The 15,141-nt window shown below is 43.1% G+C and overlaps 1 protein-coding gene across 1 annotated transcript in view; it reads left to right on the forward strand.

Moving 5' to 3' along the window:
* Positions 1-3,178, forward strand: part of KCNB1 (potassium voltage-gated channel subfamily B member 1) — a 128,477-nt gene extending 125,299 nt beyond the window's left edge. Inside the window, exon 3 of the mRNA XM_072879167.1 lies at positions 1,157-3,178. Coding sequence (XP_072735268.1) covers positions 1,157-3,178 — 2,022 coding nt within the window. The remainder of the gene's footprint in view (positions 1-1,156) is intronic.
* Positions 3,179-15,141: the final 11,963 nt, after the last annotated feature.

A 15,141-nucleotide genomic window follows, 5' to 3' on the forward strand; every position in this document is an offset into this window, starting at 1 on the left:
TGTTTTGAAATCATTGCTGTATTTTGGCAGTAACCTAAGAAACTAGATATAATCCCACCCAATTAACAAACTACAGAAAGAATTCACTAGTAGAAAAAAACACTCCTCAAATTGTCTGTCAGCTCTAAAACCTCCCCAAAATGACTTTAAAAGAAGATATAATTAGGGGAACTGGAAAGTATAGCATTAACGTCTATATAAAACAGGTATGGAAGGACAGCCTGCCTACACCATCTGAAAGCTGCAAATACACTAATCTAGCACTTCATGCTTTCCAGCTCTGCATAGAGTTGGTGGCCAAGGATCTGATCAGATTTATGTGGGTTTTTAGAGAGGCTGCTCACTGCAGACCCTTCTCCTCTCATTGCACTCTTTAGCCCAAGAGCTGGTTTGATATGAGCTGTTAATGGGTGAGCTCTCCAGTGGTTGGACCTGCCCTGCTTTGACTGTCTCAGTGTTGTGCAGTTTGGTTTGCCTGGATGAGTTTGCTCTTTCCCCTGGTTGCAACGAGGAGCTAGGATGGCCAGTCGGTCGCGTGTAGAGTAGCTCAGAGCTCAAACTGTTTTAGAAAGCTTGGTAAAGTTTTCATGTATTTCACAACCATCAAGTTTCAAATTAGAGATGAGTCATTAAAAACAAGTGTATTAATTGTACGCTTATATGTAGTAGAATTGTACACACATCTCTGTAATTAACCATAGGCACCAAAAATTACAGATGTAACCATGCATTAAATGGAGGACATCACTGATCGAATCTTGCATTCGCAATTGCGTTCCTTCTTGCTTAGATTTCAAAGCCTGTTGTCCAGATGGGCTTTGTTGGGCACCTAATCAGTAGTTAATCAAAAGCTCCTGCTGTGAACTGCACCACAGCCCTCCCGGCATCCTAGCTGCTTGGTACGCATTCCTTGACTACACAGAGATGAAGGCACAGGAGTTGAAGTAGGTACTTTATCTCCTTTATGCATCTGACATAACTAAAGCAGCTTCCAAAATAAAATCACCGCAGGATGCATTGGTTATCTGACTTCAGTGTACTAAGAGCAAAATTAGTCTTGAAATGTGTAAGTGGAAATACAGCCATGTGTTAATGGCAATGATAGATAGCATAATATATTCTGAGATGAACTCACTGTTTTCTCTTTCCTTTCCAGATTTTGGCAATCATTTCCATCATGTTTATTGTACTATCTACAATTGCCTTGTCCCTTAACACACTTCCTGAACTACAAGGCGTGGATGAATTTGGGCAGACCACAGATAATCCCCAACTTGCCCACGTGGAAGCGGTGTGCATTGCATGGTTTACAATGGAATACCTCTTGCGGTTCCTATCCTCGCCTAAGAAATGGAAGTTTTTCAAAGGCCCGCTGAATGCTATTGATTTGCTAGCTATCTTACCGTACTATGTCACTATCTTCCTCACAGAATCTAATAAAAGTGTACTTCAGTTCCAAAATGTACGACGAGTGGTCCAAATATTTCGGATTATGAGGATACTCCGGATTCTAAAGCTTGCCCGGCACTCCACGGGTTTACAGTCCTTGGGGTTTACACTGAGGAGGAGTTACAATGAGCTTGGATTACTCATCTTGTTTTTGGCCATGGGCATTATGATCTTTTCCAGTTTAGTGTTTTTTGCAGAAAAGGACGAGGATGATACAAAATTCAAGAGCATCCCAGCTTCTTTCTGGTGGGCAACAATCACCATGACAACAGTAGGCTATGGAGACATCTACCCCAAAACACTTTTAGGTAAAATAGTAGGAGGACTGTGCTGCATCGCTGGAGTGCTGGTGATTGCTCTTCCCATCCCAATTATTGTCAATAACTTCTCTGAGTTCTACAAAGAGCAGAAGAGGCAGGAGAAAGCCATTAAGCGCAGGGAAGCTCTTGAAAGAGCAAAAAGGAATGGCAGTATTGTTTCCATGAACATGAAGGATGCGTTTGCCCGTAGTATAGAACTCATGGACATTGTGGTTGAAAAGAACGGAGAAAGCATAGCCAAAAAGGATAAAGTTCAGGACAATCATTTATCTCCCAGCAAATGGAAGTGGACCAAGAGAACACTCTCTGAAACTAGCTCTAGTAAATCTTTTGAAACTAAGGAACAAGGATCTCCAGAAAAAGCCAGGTCATCTTCAAGTCCCCAGCACCTGAATGTCCAACAGCTAGAGGACATGTATAACAAAATGGCAAAGACTCAGTCCCAGCCAAACCTTAATACTAAAGAGTCAAGTCAACCTGGAAAGCAAAAGGAAGAGCTAGAAATGGAAACCCTTCCTGGCCCTATGGTGCCCTTGCTGACGACTCGCGCTGATGGGGTCATTGACATGAGGAGCATGTCCAGCATCGACAGCTTCATAAGTTGCGCAGCAGAGTTCCCTGACTCCGGGAGGTTTTCCCACAGCCCACTCGCTACCCTTCCCTGCAAAGGTGGCATTAACGTGATTCAGGAGCAGAGCAGGCCAGAGGGGAGTGGTGCCAGATTTGTGGAAATGAACCCAAGCTCTGAAGGCAGCCACCGTTCTGCTTTTTCCATAGAAAGTCCCAAAAGCTCCATAAAGGCCAGTAACCCTTTAAAATTAAGATCTCTGAAAGTCAACTTCATGGAAGAGGACACCAGCACATTAGTACCAGCATCAAATGTACTGAGAATATATCCAGACCCTCTCAAGAGCAGGGGAGCTGCTGCTGCTGCCACAGATACTTCCTTACTCTCTGACAGATCTCTCATGAGCCCAGAAACCTCGATCTACACAACCGCGAGTGCGAGAACACCCCCAAAGTCACCAGAGACGCAGACAGCCATAGCTTTCAACTTCCATGATGCCGGTATACACAAATACATAGATGCTGACACTGATGATGAAGGTCAGCTGCTTTATGATTCAAGTCCACCTGGAAATGTGAGTCCCAAGTACAATGTTACAAACAGTGGCTATCTAAAGCAAAAGGATAATGTTTATAGAACAGAGAAGAACCATCTAGAAGCTGCTGCTTTACCCACCTCCCCTAAGCTGATAGGGCAAAACTGCATTTACTCTATGGAAGGTATCACTGGAAGAACCCAGGGCAATCAGGAGACTGTCAGACTAGAAAATCACATTTCCCCAGAAGTCCATGTATTACCAGGCAGTGGAGGACATGCTAACACACATGATCAAAGCATCTGAGATGGGCTCCAAAAGAACTTACAGAAAGTTTAAAGGAATGTCTTTACAGTCAACACAAAAAAAAGAGCTTCTGCATGGCATGAACTTGGCTGAAACAAGCCACCTGTTTCTAAAAGTCGGGGGGAGGTCCAGTGTGGGTTTGTGAAAATGTCCTTCTCTGAAACAACTCTAAAGACGTTGCCCACATCAGTCAAAAATAAGGATTGCAAATCATGATCACACATTGATCTCCTTTCATGTTGTCCAGTGAAGCCAATGTGACCAAATATCCATCCATTCCCCTTGAACGCTAGAGCTCCTTTTGGAAATATTAACATCTGATTTGCATTAGTTCCATAAAGGATGCCAAGGCAGCCAGATTTGAACTCTGGAATAAATTGCTGGGGTTGGTATAAAGCTATCAAAACCACAATGCTCACTGCTTCAGGGCAGCTGTTCCCCATCCACAGCTTTCTCTGATGGATATTATGTCTAAAGGTAACAGGGAACACTTGCATTATTGGAAAATCCAAGTGAAAACCATTTACAACAAATAATGGTCTAGAGAAACCAATTATTAAAATGCTCTGTGTGTGTTTAACAATACGATATCCTGTAGGACCTGACGTTTTCTTTTGAAATATCAGCAGGGTGAGTTGCACCACTTGTATCTAATTCCAAACATCCCCTAGGACATAGTGAAACTTGCACTTACCCTCTGCTAAAAATCGATACCTGCCCCAGGGCCAGCGCGTGGCCCTCAGGGGACCCACAGCCCACGCTGGGAAGGTGTGAAGGAGCCATGCAGAAGCAGGACTCTCCGGGGGCATCGCAGCCAGACCCCCTTCCCGCTGCCGGGGAGTGTAGGGCTGGAAGGAGAGCTCAGCTCTCGCCCTACCCCTCCGCGGAAGGGAGATCCTCGCTGCCCTGCCCCGTGGGGACGGCCGAGTGCGGCGGCGGTGCTGACGCTGCGGCTGGCCCCTGCAGCACGTGCCGGGGGTACCGGGACGGCTCCCCGGGCCTCCCCTTCCCACCCGCACGCCGACTTGAGGCGTCAGCCAAAGTCTCGCCCTTGGCGTAGGAGAGGAACCGGTCGGTCTGAAGCTTTTTGCGCCCGAGTGGCGCAGTGAAAGATATGCAAGCGTTACATAAATATGCAAAAAGAGGGATTCGTTAGCGACCCGCCCCAGGCCTGGCTGTGCTCTCTCTCGCGAGGAGGTCGGGCAGGAGAGGCTCCTGCAAAGCTGCGGCACGAAGCAGCTGCGAGAGACAGGAGAATCAGGCCTGATGTTTTAATAACATCCAGTCATTTTTAAAGGAAACAAGAAAAAAAAGAAAAAAAAAGATCTGACCATTTTAAGTGAACAGAACTAGCAGCCACCAGCCTAGGTTTTTAAAATATTATTGTTTCAATAAAGTTATGTCAAATTGTGTAGGAAATAATTTGTCTTTGGTTTTTAATCTCGGGGGGGAAAAGCACTTTACGTTGACTTTTTGTTGTTGTTGTTGCGATGCTGGAGTAGGATAGCAGAGTGTAACAATCAAGCACTTTAACCAAGCACTATTTTAATTTGTGCCTCCTGTCGTGGCCGTGATTTGTTACACGCCTGTAGCAAGTCACAACCTGTCCTGTGATAACTGTGATGGTAATCTTTTATGTTGTTCTCTGTTTCTACTGTAAAACTCAATTGTAAATAACTCTGTCAATAAGCGTTTCCTGACCTATTTCTGAGTACCTGCCGGGGCGTGTAACGATCTGCGTGCAGCAGGTCCGGGGACGTGCTGGGACACGGGACGCGGGAGTGGAGGCGCACAGGCGGGAGGAAGACCCCGAGCTGCTCAAGTCCGCTGCGTTTTGTTCCTTCCTATTGTAAAAAAAAGCTGTTGGTTAGTCCTGAATGTAAATGTCTGTCCGTCCAAGCTGTACAGTACTTCTGTCTGTAATCCGTAATAGTGAATGCAGCATGTACGGACAAAAGCAATAAGCACATATATGTTTTAGGAACTATTATGGGTTACGATGATAGCTTTGTTAGGTCTCTCCTTGGCACAAAACTGTACATGTGTTGGAGTTAACTCTGCTCTGCTCAGCCGACCCCATCCCCGGGCGGTGGGACGCAGCCCGAGGTACCCGCTCAGAAGTCGCCCTTGTGTCCCAGCAAGGCAAGACCCTGGGGAAGGCACGAGTAAGACCTGAGCCACCACCTCATGAATTAGCCCGCCGGCAGCGAAAGAGACCTCGTGCCATGCAGAGAGTGACGTGGGAGGTACGCGAAATAAGTTCAAGGCACCTATGCGTGCAAACGATACTCTCCGGAGTATTTACGCAGGGCCAGTTCCTGAGGTTCGTTAGCTTTTACTCTGCCTTCACTCAGCCAAAACCACCGTTCCTCTGAGTGGGCTCTTTGCCTGGTGAAGGACTTTAGGATTTGGCCATAGTAAATACAAGTGTACTTAGAGGAACCGATGTATTGCTGAGATACTAGTTGAGATTGAGTTGTCACGAAAAAGTAAAGTGACTTTCCAGCAGATAAGCTTTAAATACTGATTTATTCTGTGGCTTTCCGAGGCCATAGAGCAGCAACGAGAAATTTTAAAGAGAACAGTCTTAACATAATCTCTATGTTTCAGTGATCATTCATGTCTGCCATCAGCACAAATGTAAAAAGAAGAAAAATCAGGGAAAATTTTTTTGATAAAGTAAGTAATAGCGATTTCCAAGTTAAATATTTTTAGAGCTGATGCTTTCATGTGGAAAAAAAGTCATATTTTACATATCACGAAAGTGAACGTATTTAAATATAGCCATATAGTGTAGTATTTACCACACTCATCCAATTTGATGTATCTGGTTTATAGATGGCACTGACAAAAATGTATAGATCAACAATTCTATCATTTTTTAACTGATAATCAACTGGTGCAACTCTCCTTGTAACCAAAGGCCCTCTGTCTGCCTTGTGTGATCACTCATGACACACACCTTATATCATCTATTTAGTCCTACCTTTAAAGTAGCATTTTATTGAGTCACTTTTGAAAGCCAAATTCAAAAGTATCATTAAAAATCTACCTTTTAAGTCTGAATAGCCAAAGTCCTATAGATTTCTTATAGAAAGCAAATAATTTAAAATTAAGCATATAATATGCTTGAAGAGCATTTCTTTCTTATTTGTGTATGAAGATGTAGCTCTCATTTTGTGCCCAGTTAAAAAGGAAGTATGTTTAGTTTATTTTAATGAAATAAAGTCTGAATATGAAGTATGTATCTATATATGTGTGTGTGTGCATAATACACATATATATAATGTAAGCACTGGGAAATCTACTCAAACATAAAGCTATGGTAGACTAAATCTGTACTCATTACAAAAGGAAAGGCAGTGCTTTGAAAACATAATGCTCACCAAATCCTATAGGCACTCGAAAGACAATTTCATTTTATAGTTTGTTTGATACATGTTTCCCAAAGCTCATAACAGTCGGGGAAAATATGCAATATCTCTTGCATTTTGCTAAAGCGTGCAGTTTAATCACTGGTATTTGGCATTCAGGTCTGTGAATTTACTGTGCATCATGTATCAAGCAAGCTGACAGAGTTTCACCTGCTGCTGCAGAAGACGTCGTATCTGAAAGGACTATGTACGTGTGATGTCTGTGCTTGCTTGTATCTTACGCCATCAACATCATTTTTAATACATATATATATAAATATATAGAGAGAATATATATATATGCGGAAGGAATGGGTGCAGTTTTCTTAACCAGGAGGCAAACATCCTTTGAGTTTTAGCCTTGAACAGAGGAAAACAGCAGTCACATTGCAGTAGATTTCTCAGTGCCTTTTCTTAGAAACTTCACCTAAGCACACTTACGGAATAAAAAAAAAAACCCGAAACAAAAGTCTCCTGTGAAATACACATTTTTCTGAAAGGTTTGAGAGTCAATAAAGGTAGAAGAAGGAAAAAAAAAAAGAGGAAAAGAAAACCCGCGGAACGCACATTCCCTTCCTGAACATGCCGTGTGTCAAATGCCGGGGAATATCTGTCTGTGCAAGTCACGCAGAAACACATCCGAGGCGGTCGGTTTCTTTGGCAACTATGGCTGTGATAAACTGTAGCCTTTTCTTCCCTTGCAGCTAATAAGATACACATTTCTAAGGAAAACAGTATTCTCTTCTGTAAAATTGTAATGTATTGTTAATATTTGTACCTATTGTATATTTATGTCTTGACAGAATTATGACTGGTACAGTTTATAGTAAATAACAAGGGTATTTAAAACTCATCGCAAAGACAAGGTTTCTAAAGCCAAGTTCTCTCTCCGTCGGTAAGCTCCACATACCATGATCTCCAATAGTTTTTAACGCCTCATTTTAAAGCAAATAGTAGAATTACTGAATAAAGTAGCCGAGCGATGGAGACCACGTGGCACTGATGCCCTCCTGTGCAGCTCAGTCGGGAGCAAGATGGGGAGGTGGGCTTCCCCAGCGACTCCAAATTAGCTCCAACTTCTTCATGTTTGGTCAGTCACTTCTGCTTATGGTAATCAGACTGAACAAGTGTTACCTTAGGTTGCTTTAGGATCACCCACTTGGGGAGAATATGGCTTTAAATAGTTCTTGAACAAAGTACAGATGTTCTAGTTACCTCTGTACCTTCTGTTTGCCATTGTGTTGGCTTTATAAGTATCTGATGTATGGAAAAGTCATGTGACTTTCATGCATTCCAGAGTAGTCTATTTTTCTGTTCAGATTTAAAAAAAAAAGTTCTATATATAAAAATATAAATATATATCTGTATTTTTAGCAAATTTATAATAGGGCAATCAAGTCAGATTTCTTCTTTTTGTATTACAGAATAATATATTAGATGCTTTCTTGGTGTTCATTTACATAGCTGACTCCCTAACCTTTTTGTTGTCATTATTTTCTTTTGTTCTGAAAAAACACCTGCAACATCCCTCCTGGAAGTGCGTCTGCAAAAGATCACTGAGTTTGTCTGATGTTGTCACGTTTTTGTATTTTTCCTGTTTGTGGTACTTAAAAATAACCAGGGACTGGCTATGGAAACTAAGATGTTCCTTCTGAGAAACACAGAAGCGGGCCAGACCCTGCCCTTGCTTATGGCAGTGTAAATGTCAGCGAATGCCACTGGCTTCAGCGTTAGCCATAGCCTGGACTTCAGTGGAGTTCTTCCAGATTTAACGTCAATTAAGCTGAGAGCATAAAGAAGAGACAGGATTTGAATCTGACTGTCCTAATAATTACGATGGAGTTGGGATAAGCATCAACATTCGGGCTCTTATAAGGCAGAGACCTGACGATGCGCAGGCAAAGCTCCCACCTTTGGGGGAGTTTTTCCTGGGTTAAAACAGAAGGTCAAGAGTTTAATTTCCCACTGGGTTTTGGAATTTCTACTTTCAGTCCCAGAAAAAAACAGGAAATGAGAAAAAATTATGGGGGAATAAAAAACCTGAATGTACACGTTCAGAAAGGGACCGGATTTGGATTTGGTTACGGTAAAGTCCATCCATGTACCTGCTTACTTAATGATCTTCCTTGCTCCTTTATAGCTGTACCGTCACATAAATTGAATAAAAAGCCCATGAGATAAATGTGCATCCTGAAGCTATCTCATGACCTGTTGAAGTTTAGCACGACAAAGAGCTTCAGACTAGCCCTGGAGCTCTGCATAAACATTTCCTTTTGAATCTGCCCCGCAGTCTGGTCAGTCACCATTTTTTTTCCAAAGATGGAGTTTTGGTCCCATTTCCTTTTGTCTGCTTGTGTGATTATCTTATATGCCCACCACACTAGCCAGTAAACCTGAAACAGAGTTACTCTGGGAAAACATGTGTTTCAGAAACGAAGAACAGAATAACCAGCAGACACAGTTTTGTGGGGGATTATGTATCAGCAAGATCTATTTATACATGCGGGTATTAAAACTGGGTGGGATTTTTCTTCTTTAATTAATTAATTAAGAAAGCAATTAATGGAATAGCCCACCATATCTATCATCAACAATCACATAAATCCCTTCAAAAGGCACCTTCCATATCAGTAGGTTTGTTTGAACATAGTCGACAAAACCATAGAAAGCTTCTAGTCAGACCAGTCTTAAATTCACCTTTGCAGGTAGCCCTCCACAGGCTCTTGCACTGAAACTTTGTCTTGCCAGGCAAAGGAAACCTTAGGAAAACTGAAAATCTGCATTCAGGGCGTGTATCCCCTTTGTTGCTGGTGTTACCTAAGCCACAAATAAGTGTCCTTTGACACCAATGGTAGGGTGCCACAAGTGTTCATATCTGTAAATACTACTCAGAATTTTGCTTTGCTTGATTCTGGCTTCATCGCACAAGAAGTTTTCAGTCTAGAGGCTTAGAAGAGAAAGCTTCATTTTTCTTTTTAACTAGAAATACTACTATTGATATTCTGTAGGACTGAACAAGGATTAACCTTTGACATTTTTAAAGGGGTCTTTTCAAGACTGTAGAAACACTAGCTTCAAAAAATAATAATCAGGCTGGGCTCAGTACAAAGACCCACCCAAACTAGAGCCTTGTGGAAGCCAGGGAGCCAAATTTGCACGAAATGCCAAATTCTTTGCTGCTGTAAGTCAAAGCCCATTGAGGTCGATGGAGCTGTGCCCCATTTAGCCCAGTGGAGAATTTGGACCCGTATCTCTAAAAGCTAATAGAAAACTAAAGGCTCTGCATGACCTCAGGGATGGAGGTGTCTGTCCACAGCACCTATGAGGAAACCAGTGGGGTGGGGGAATGAGAAGCAGACAGGTCAGTGAAAGCCTGGGAAAGCAGGTAATCCTTCAGGCAAGAGGATGATAATCACGTCATCCCAATCTTGACTGAACATCCCTCCGTGTCAGCTCACTCTTCGTGGGCTTGATGCTGCAAGCAGTGTCCCAAACTCACAGATGACTGTCCCTCCAGCAGGACCACAAGCTCAGCCACATGGTTCAACACTCAGTCCTCGGTCCAGGGACTTATGCTGGGAGGACACTACTGGCAGATGGGCCATTGGTTACCTCTGATTGTGTCACAACCTCTGGTCCTATTGTTAATCTACATTTAAGACCCTCTTAGGATTCATCAGTTCTTTTCTACTCTCTGTATTTCATTTAGGAGCTCTGCCCATTTAGCCTCTTCTTCCTTTGGTGTTTCACTGCCCCTAAGTACCATTAGCCACACGTTGGCTCATGCGACCACTGGGATTTACTTTGTTTATATCAGTTTTGTTGGCTTGTGGCAAAGATGGAGAACATTTTTTTTTCCCTATTCTTTCTGGCTTTTTTGTGGTGGGTGCAGAAAATTGCTTGTGCTTTGAAACGTTCCCCACTGGTGTGTTTGGGGGGAGGGTGGGGGGGAGCAGCATCTCCATGTTACTTTGAACTTTGAAGCCATGATACTGCAATCAGAAAGGCCAGCCACAGCTACCAACCAAACTCGCTTTCCAATTAGATTAGCATTAAAAACATATACCCCAACTTACTGCAGCAGAATCCTGCTTTTTAATCAGGCCAGTGAAGCAGTTCCTGAATGGGGAGAAAACACTTAATGAGGAACTGTTGCAAGTGCTGTTTAATAACAACTCATGCCCACGGAAGGCTGCCGGGGCGGTCTGTCGCTGTGCTGCACATCGCGGCTGCTCAGCGTTTCACAGGGCCGGGGAAACAGCCTCAGGTCTCCTCCGAAAGCACAGGATGGCTGCTGGACTTGCGTAGCGGCCCAGGAGCCCCAGGCAAGGGCTTCCCAGTGAAACCTCCAAAGGGCAGCGGTGAGCATCCCTAGTCCTTAAAGGATAAGAAAGCTGTGGAGTTCCCTTTAAAAGAAAAATGTGATGTTTAACAACAAATAAAAACTGGAAAAATGTAAGTTTCCTGCGGCTCTGCTAGTACATGTGGACTGAATTGCTTCTCTAGCTGGAAATTGAAACTGACTGTGACCCAGCTTGAGAAAGGGCAGAACATATGACAGGTTTCTCCATTGCCTTGCTCTTCAGTTATTTTTTTAACCTGCGCAATGAGGAAGCAATGGGGAATCCAGTCCAGAGTGTCTAAGGAAGGGCAGCGCTTCACGCCTCTGCCTTACAGCCCAGCACATCCTGCACGTCTTGCACAATCTCTTCATTGGGCTATATTGGATCGGCCCAAGGGCCAATGCAGATGTTTTCTCCCCATTTAAGCAATGTTTCAATACCCTGGCATTTTGGGGTGATTACAGCAACATTAGCCATATACTAGTGTACTTAGAGTCTTACTTTTTTTTTTGTAACTTTGATTTAGTCATTCTTTGTTGAAGTTTATTGACCTCTCCAGTTGTTTCCTTAAACAAATTATTAAAAAAAAAAATCAGTGTCTTTATATGCATGTAGTAGTATGAAACTGTGATCAATGTGTGACATTCAGAAACTGTACTGTCTTGTAAAATATGTCCAAATGTCTAAGGATTTTAAAGCAATGGTCCCTTACTACAGACTACAGAAATAAATAAAAAGGTGTGGATAAAACCAAAGCCTTTATTTGCTCTGTTTCATGGTCATATATACTGGCCAAAAATATAACTACCATCAGCTGGCACTGAGTTTCTGCTTTAGCTCATTGCGTTTGACAGCAGGTTTAGACATATGTTATTTGCTCACGGATAAGGCCGTGATTCAGGAAAGCAGTGCCGAGCTTGACACCTCCTGTTTTAAGTCTGACGGATTCAGTGCATAAACCTGTGGGCTTCAGTCCTCACCCTCCATGGGCAAAATCTACCCACATCGCCTGTAGCCACGGCCGGGCTCAGGGACCAGGGCAATCCCCAGCCCCTCTGTGCAGGGACCAGGGATGTGCAGCACACGGGGAGATCCCTGTCACACACTCAGCGCCTGGAAATCGGCATCTTGATCATGCGATGGTGCAGATGCAGAACCAGACGCAGATGGGAGAACAACCGAGGTTTGGAGACAAAGAGCTTTGGGTGTGAAACTAGACAAACAGGCTGCTTTTGCTGCTACTTGAGGCAAAAACTTGGACTTTCTGCTAGAGCCACCGTGGTTTTCTTCTCCATTAGATTAAGCAGTGGGTTGGTTAAATTATGCAAGTCGTCAGAGCAAAGGTAACTTGAACTGCTCAGGAATATTTTCTTTCAGTTGATTACATCAACATTTTTTTATACTGAAACGCAGTTTCTGTAAGAGTCTTCAAAGCTTTAATCTGAACCCCCTGATTTATCAAGTCTTTAATTTATGGCCATTTAAAAATGTGAAAAGAGCAAATAAGCACACGTTTCTACCCAGACTGACCATTTGTGCTGTTCCGCACTCCCCGCACCCTCACAGAGTTCCTGCACATACAAATCAAATGAAAAAGACTAAGTGCACAGTTCTACATCTTATTTTATACAGCCACCACATTTGCAAATGGAAACCAGAAAGTTAAATGTACAAGTGGACAAATCTCACAGAAGTCCTGCATAGCATTTTAATGGCATGTTTCTGCATTTACTTGTGTTCATTTTCAGTTTAGCAAGATCTTTTTAAGAAAAATCTAAATGATCAATTGAGTGTTTCATAACAAGCAGTGACAATGACATCTAATAAGATTAAGGCACTGAACTTGAAGGGAAGTTTACAAATGAAGAACTAGAAAGTGGAGAAATTCCTATAACATATGTCTTCCTCTTCCACTTTCTGCTAATGATTTTTCCTGTTATTTGCCTGCCAGCCTGAGCATGCAAGCTCCTGAATTATAATCCAGTATCTGTAATTATACTGTCCAAGGAGGTTTTCTCTATGAATTGATTTGCTTTATCAAGTAAATTAAAATAATGCCTATCTCCTCAGGCGTTGTGGTTCATTATTGTGTGCCAAATCTATAGATACTAAATGTTTTTCTCCTAGTTATACTACAGAAACTTTACTTTGCTTTGCCTAGACCCTCCACCCCACATCCCCGCAGCCAAGTGCTTTATGCCAAGCCGATGCACTAGCAGGTTAAGCTAAGCCCCAAGGCAGCAGCACCATGCGGAAAGCAGGGTCTGTCCCAGCCACCTCACCGGGGGCAGCTCGGCGTCGGCAGGGCGGTCGCTGCCTGCTCAGCAGCGGCCTCAGCGTTACTTCAGGCACCAGCTGCCAAACGTTACCAGGGCCAACATCAGTAGATTTACTGTCCTACCCACAACATAAAGCATTTCCCAGACTTTACACAGATTAATGAAATGCAGCAGCCTGTTCACATTTCTAGTCTCCTCTCCTTCATCTCCTCCAGCCCAAATCCGCAGGCACTCTCTCCTCCCTGGCTCCATCAGCAATAACCTGACTATCTCTTCCTCCCCACTTGGATGGATTTTCCTGTGATACGTCTTATTTTGGCTAAACTGGGCACATTTTTGTTTCCTTCCTTGTTACACACCATCCTCTGATCCTACAAAACCACCATATCTGTTTTCCGAACACCCAGAGCAAGCCAATGTCTGCCTCGCACCAAGCCAGGCAACAGCCAATAATCCCAAAGGTTAATCAATCAAAACCATCTGGCGAGGGAGCACTCCCCCCGAGTCAGGGCACAAGAGCCCCAGCGGCCCCCCTCCGAGCACTGGTGGGGCTCCTCCAGCTCTCCCCCATCACCGCCAAGGGCAGAGGGCCCTGAGAAGGGCAGCACGGCTGCAGGGGCACACACAGGGAGCACAGGCAGCCCGCGCCGGTGCCTGGGCACTCCTTGCTGTGTCTGCACCAACTGCCTCCGCGGCCTGCTATCACGGCACTGTGTAGTGCTTTACATCATACAATTGAACACAAATATTGAATATGTACTATGGAACAATCTGGCAAGTAAGTGCTGTGCTTTGTTTGGCCATGGGCACTTTATTTTGTGACTTTTAATTAATTCTCTCTTTAATAAACCCAGTGGAGTTTTTCCGAAGTTTAACTTGGTGTGCAGTGCTGGACGTTGGACTGCTGAAAGTACAGCTTGTGCAGCATGGCCCTCGCTCCTAGAGATCTCACTGCCTTCTCCAGAGATGTTTCTGCTCCCATGTAATGTCATATTGTGTCACCGAAACCAAGGAGGATGTTTAGGCATTTCAGCAGAGATGAACATGAGGCAAAGTTCACATTTTCAATATATTTTGATCATTTCAGAAGTGTCAGCAACAATTTAAATAATTTACAAGTTTTTTGTAGGAAAATCTCTGCTTATAAAATATGGATTAGATTCTTCCATACTGTCTCTTTCTATTTACTTACCTTCCTTCCTACTTTCCATAAGGAAATTGAGCTACTAAGAGATGCAACATCATTATTATTCAGCAAGCAAGAGCATTTAGAGGTAACTTTGCCCCAGAGCATCATCTGCAACCATCCAAGCAGAAGCTGAGACTAATGTGTCACAGCAATGAAAGTTTGCGGTTTCTGGTTAGAAACATAAGCACCGAGCATTAACCTTAGCTTTGGAGAATAAGAGCAAATTTGCACAACATTGCATCACCCACTTTAATCCTTATATAATTAAACAGTGAATTCACGTCTCTGATCTAAAGGTAGGTTTATGTTTTGCTATATTCGTGCCATTTTTATAATGTTGGCAGACGTTGTTAACAATAATTGAAGCTAAAATGCATTGGTCTGTGTGCTGAACAGAAAAAAATACATCATGTAAAATGCTGGTTTCATGTCTTGACGATAATTAGTCTTAAAATGAACTGCACAGTGATGCAGCTTCTAGCACTCTCCCAAACAGTGGAGAGGCTAATGCTAGGAGACAGTCAGATGAAGATTGATCCAGGCATGAGAAAGTGTAAATTTAAATTATTTAACAAAGATGAATTCCCATAGATGTTCATAGTCTAGTTTTACTCCTCTTTACAGGCAGATTTAATAGCCAGATGATACAATAAATTGGAGACATTATTTTCTGAATCATGAGAAACTGGCAAAGCCAAAAAAGCCTTAAAAAATTAAGTCCCCAAAGTGCAGGAGTCTG

This window comes from Ciconia boyciana, chromosome 14 (genome assembly GCF_034638445.1).
Source record: "Ciconia boyciana chromosome 14, ASM3463844v1, whole genome shotgun sequence".
NCBI lineage: Eukaryota > Metazoa > Chordata > Aves > Ciconiiformes > Ciconiidae > Ciconia > Ciconia boyciana.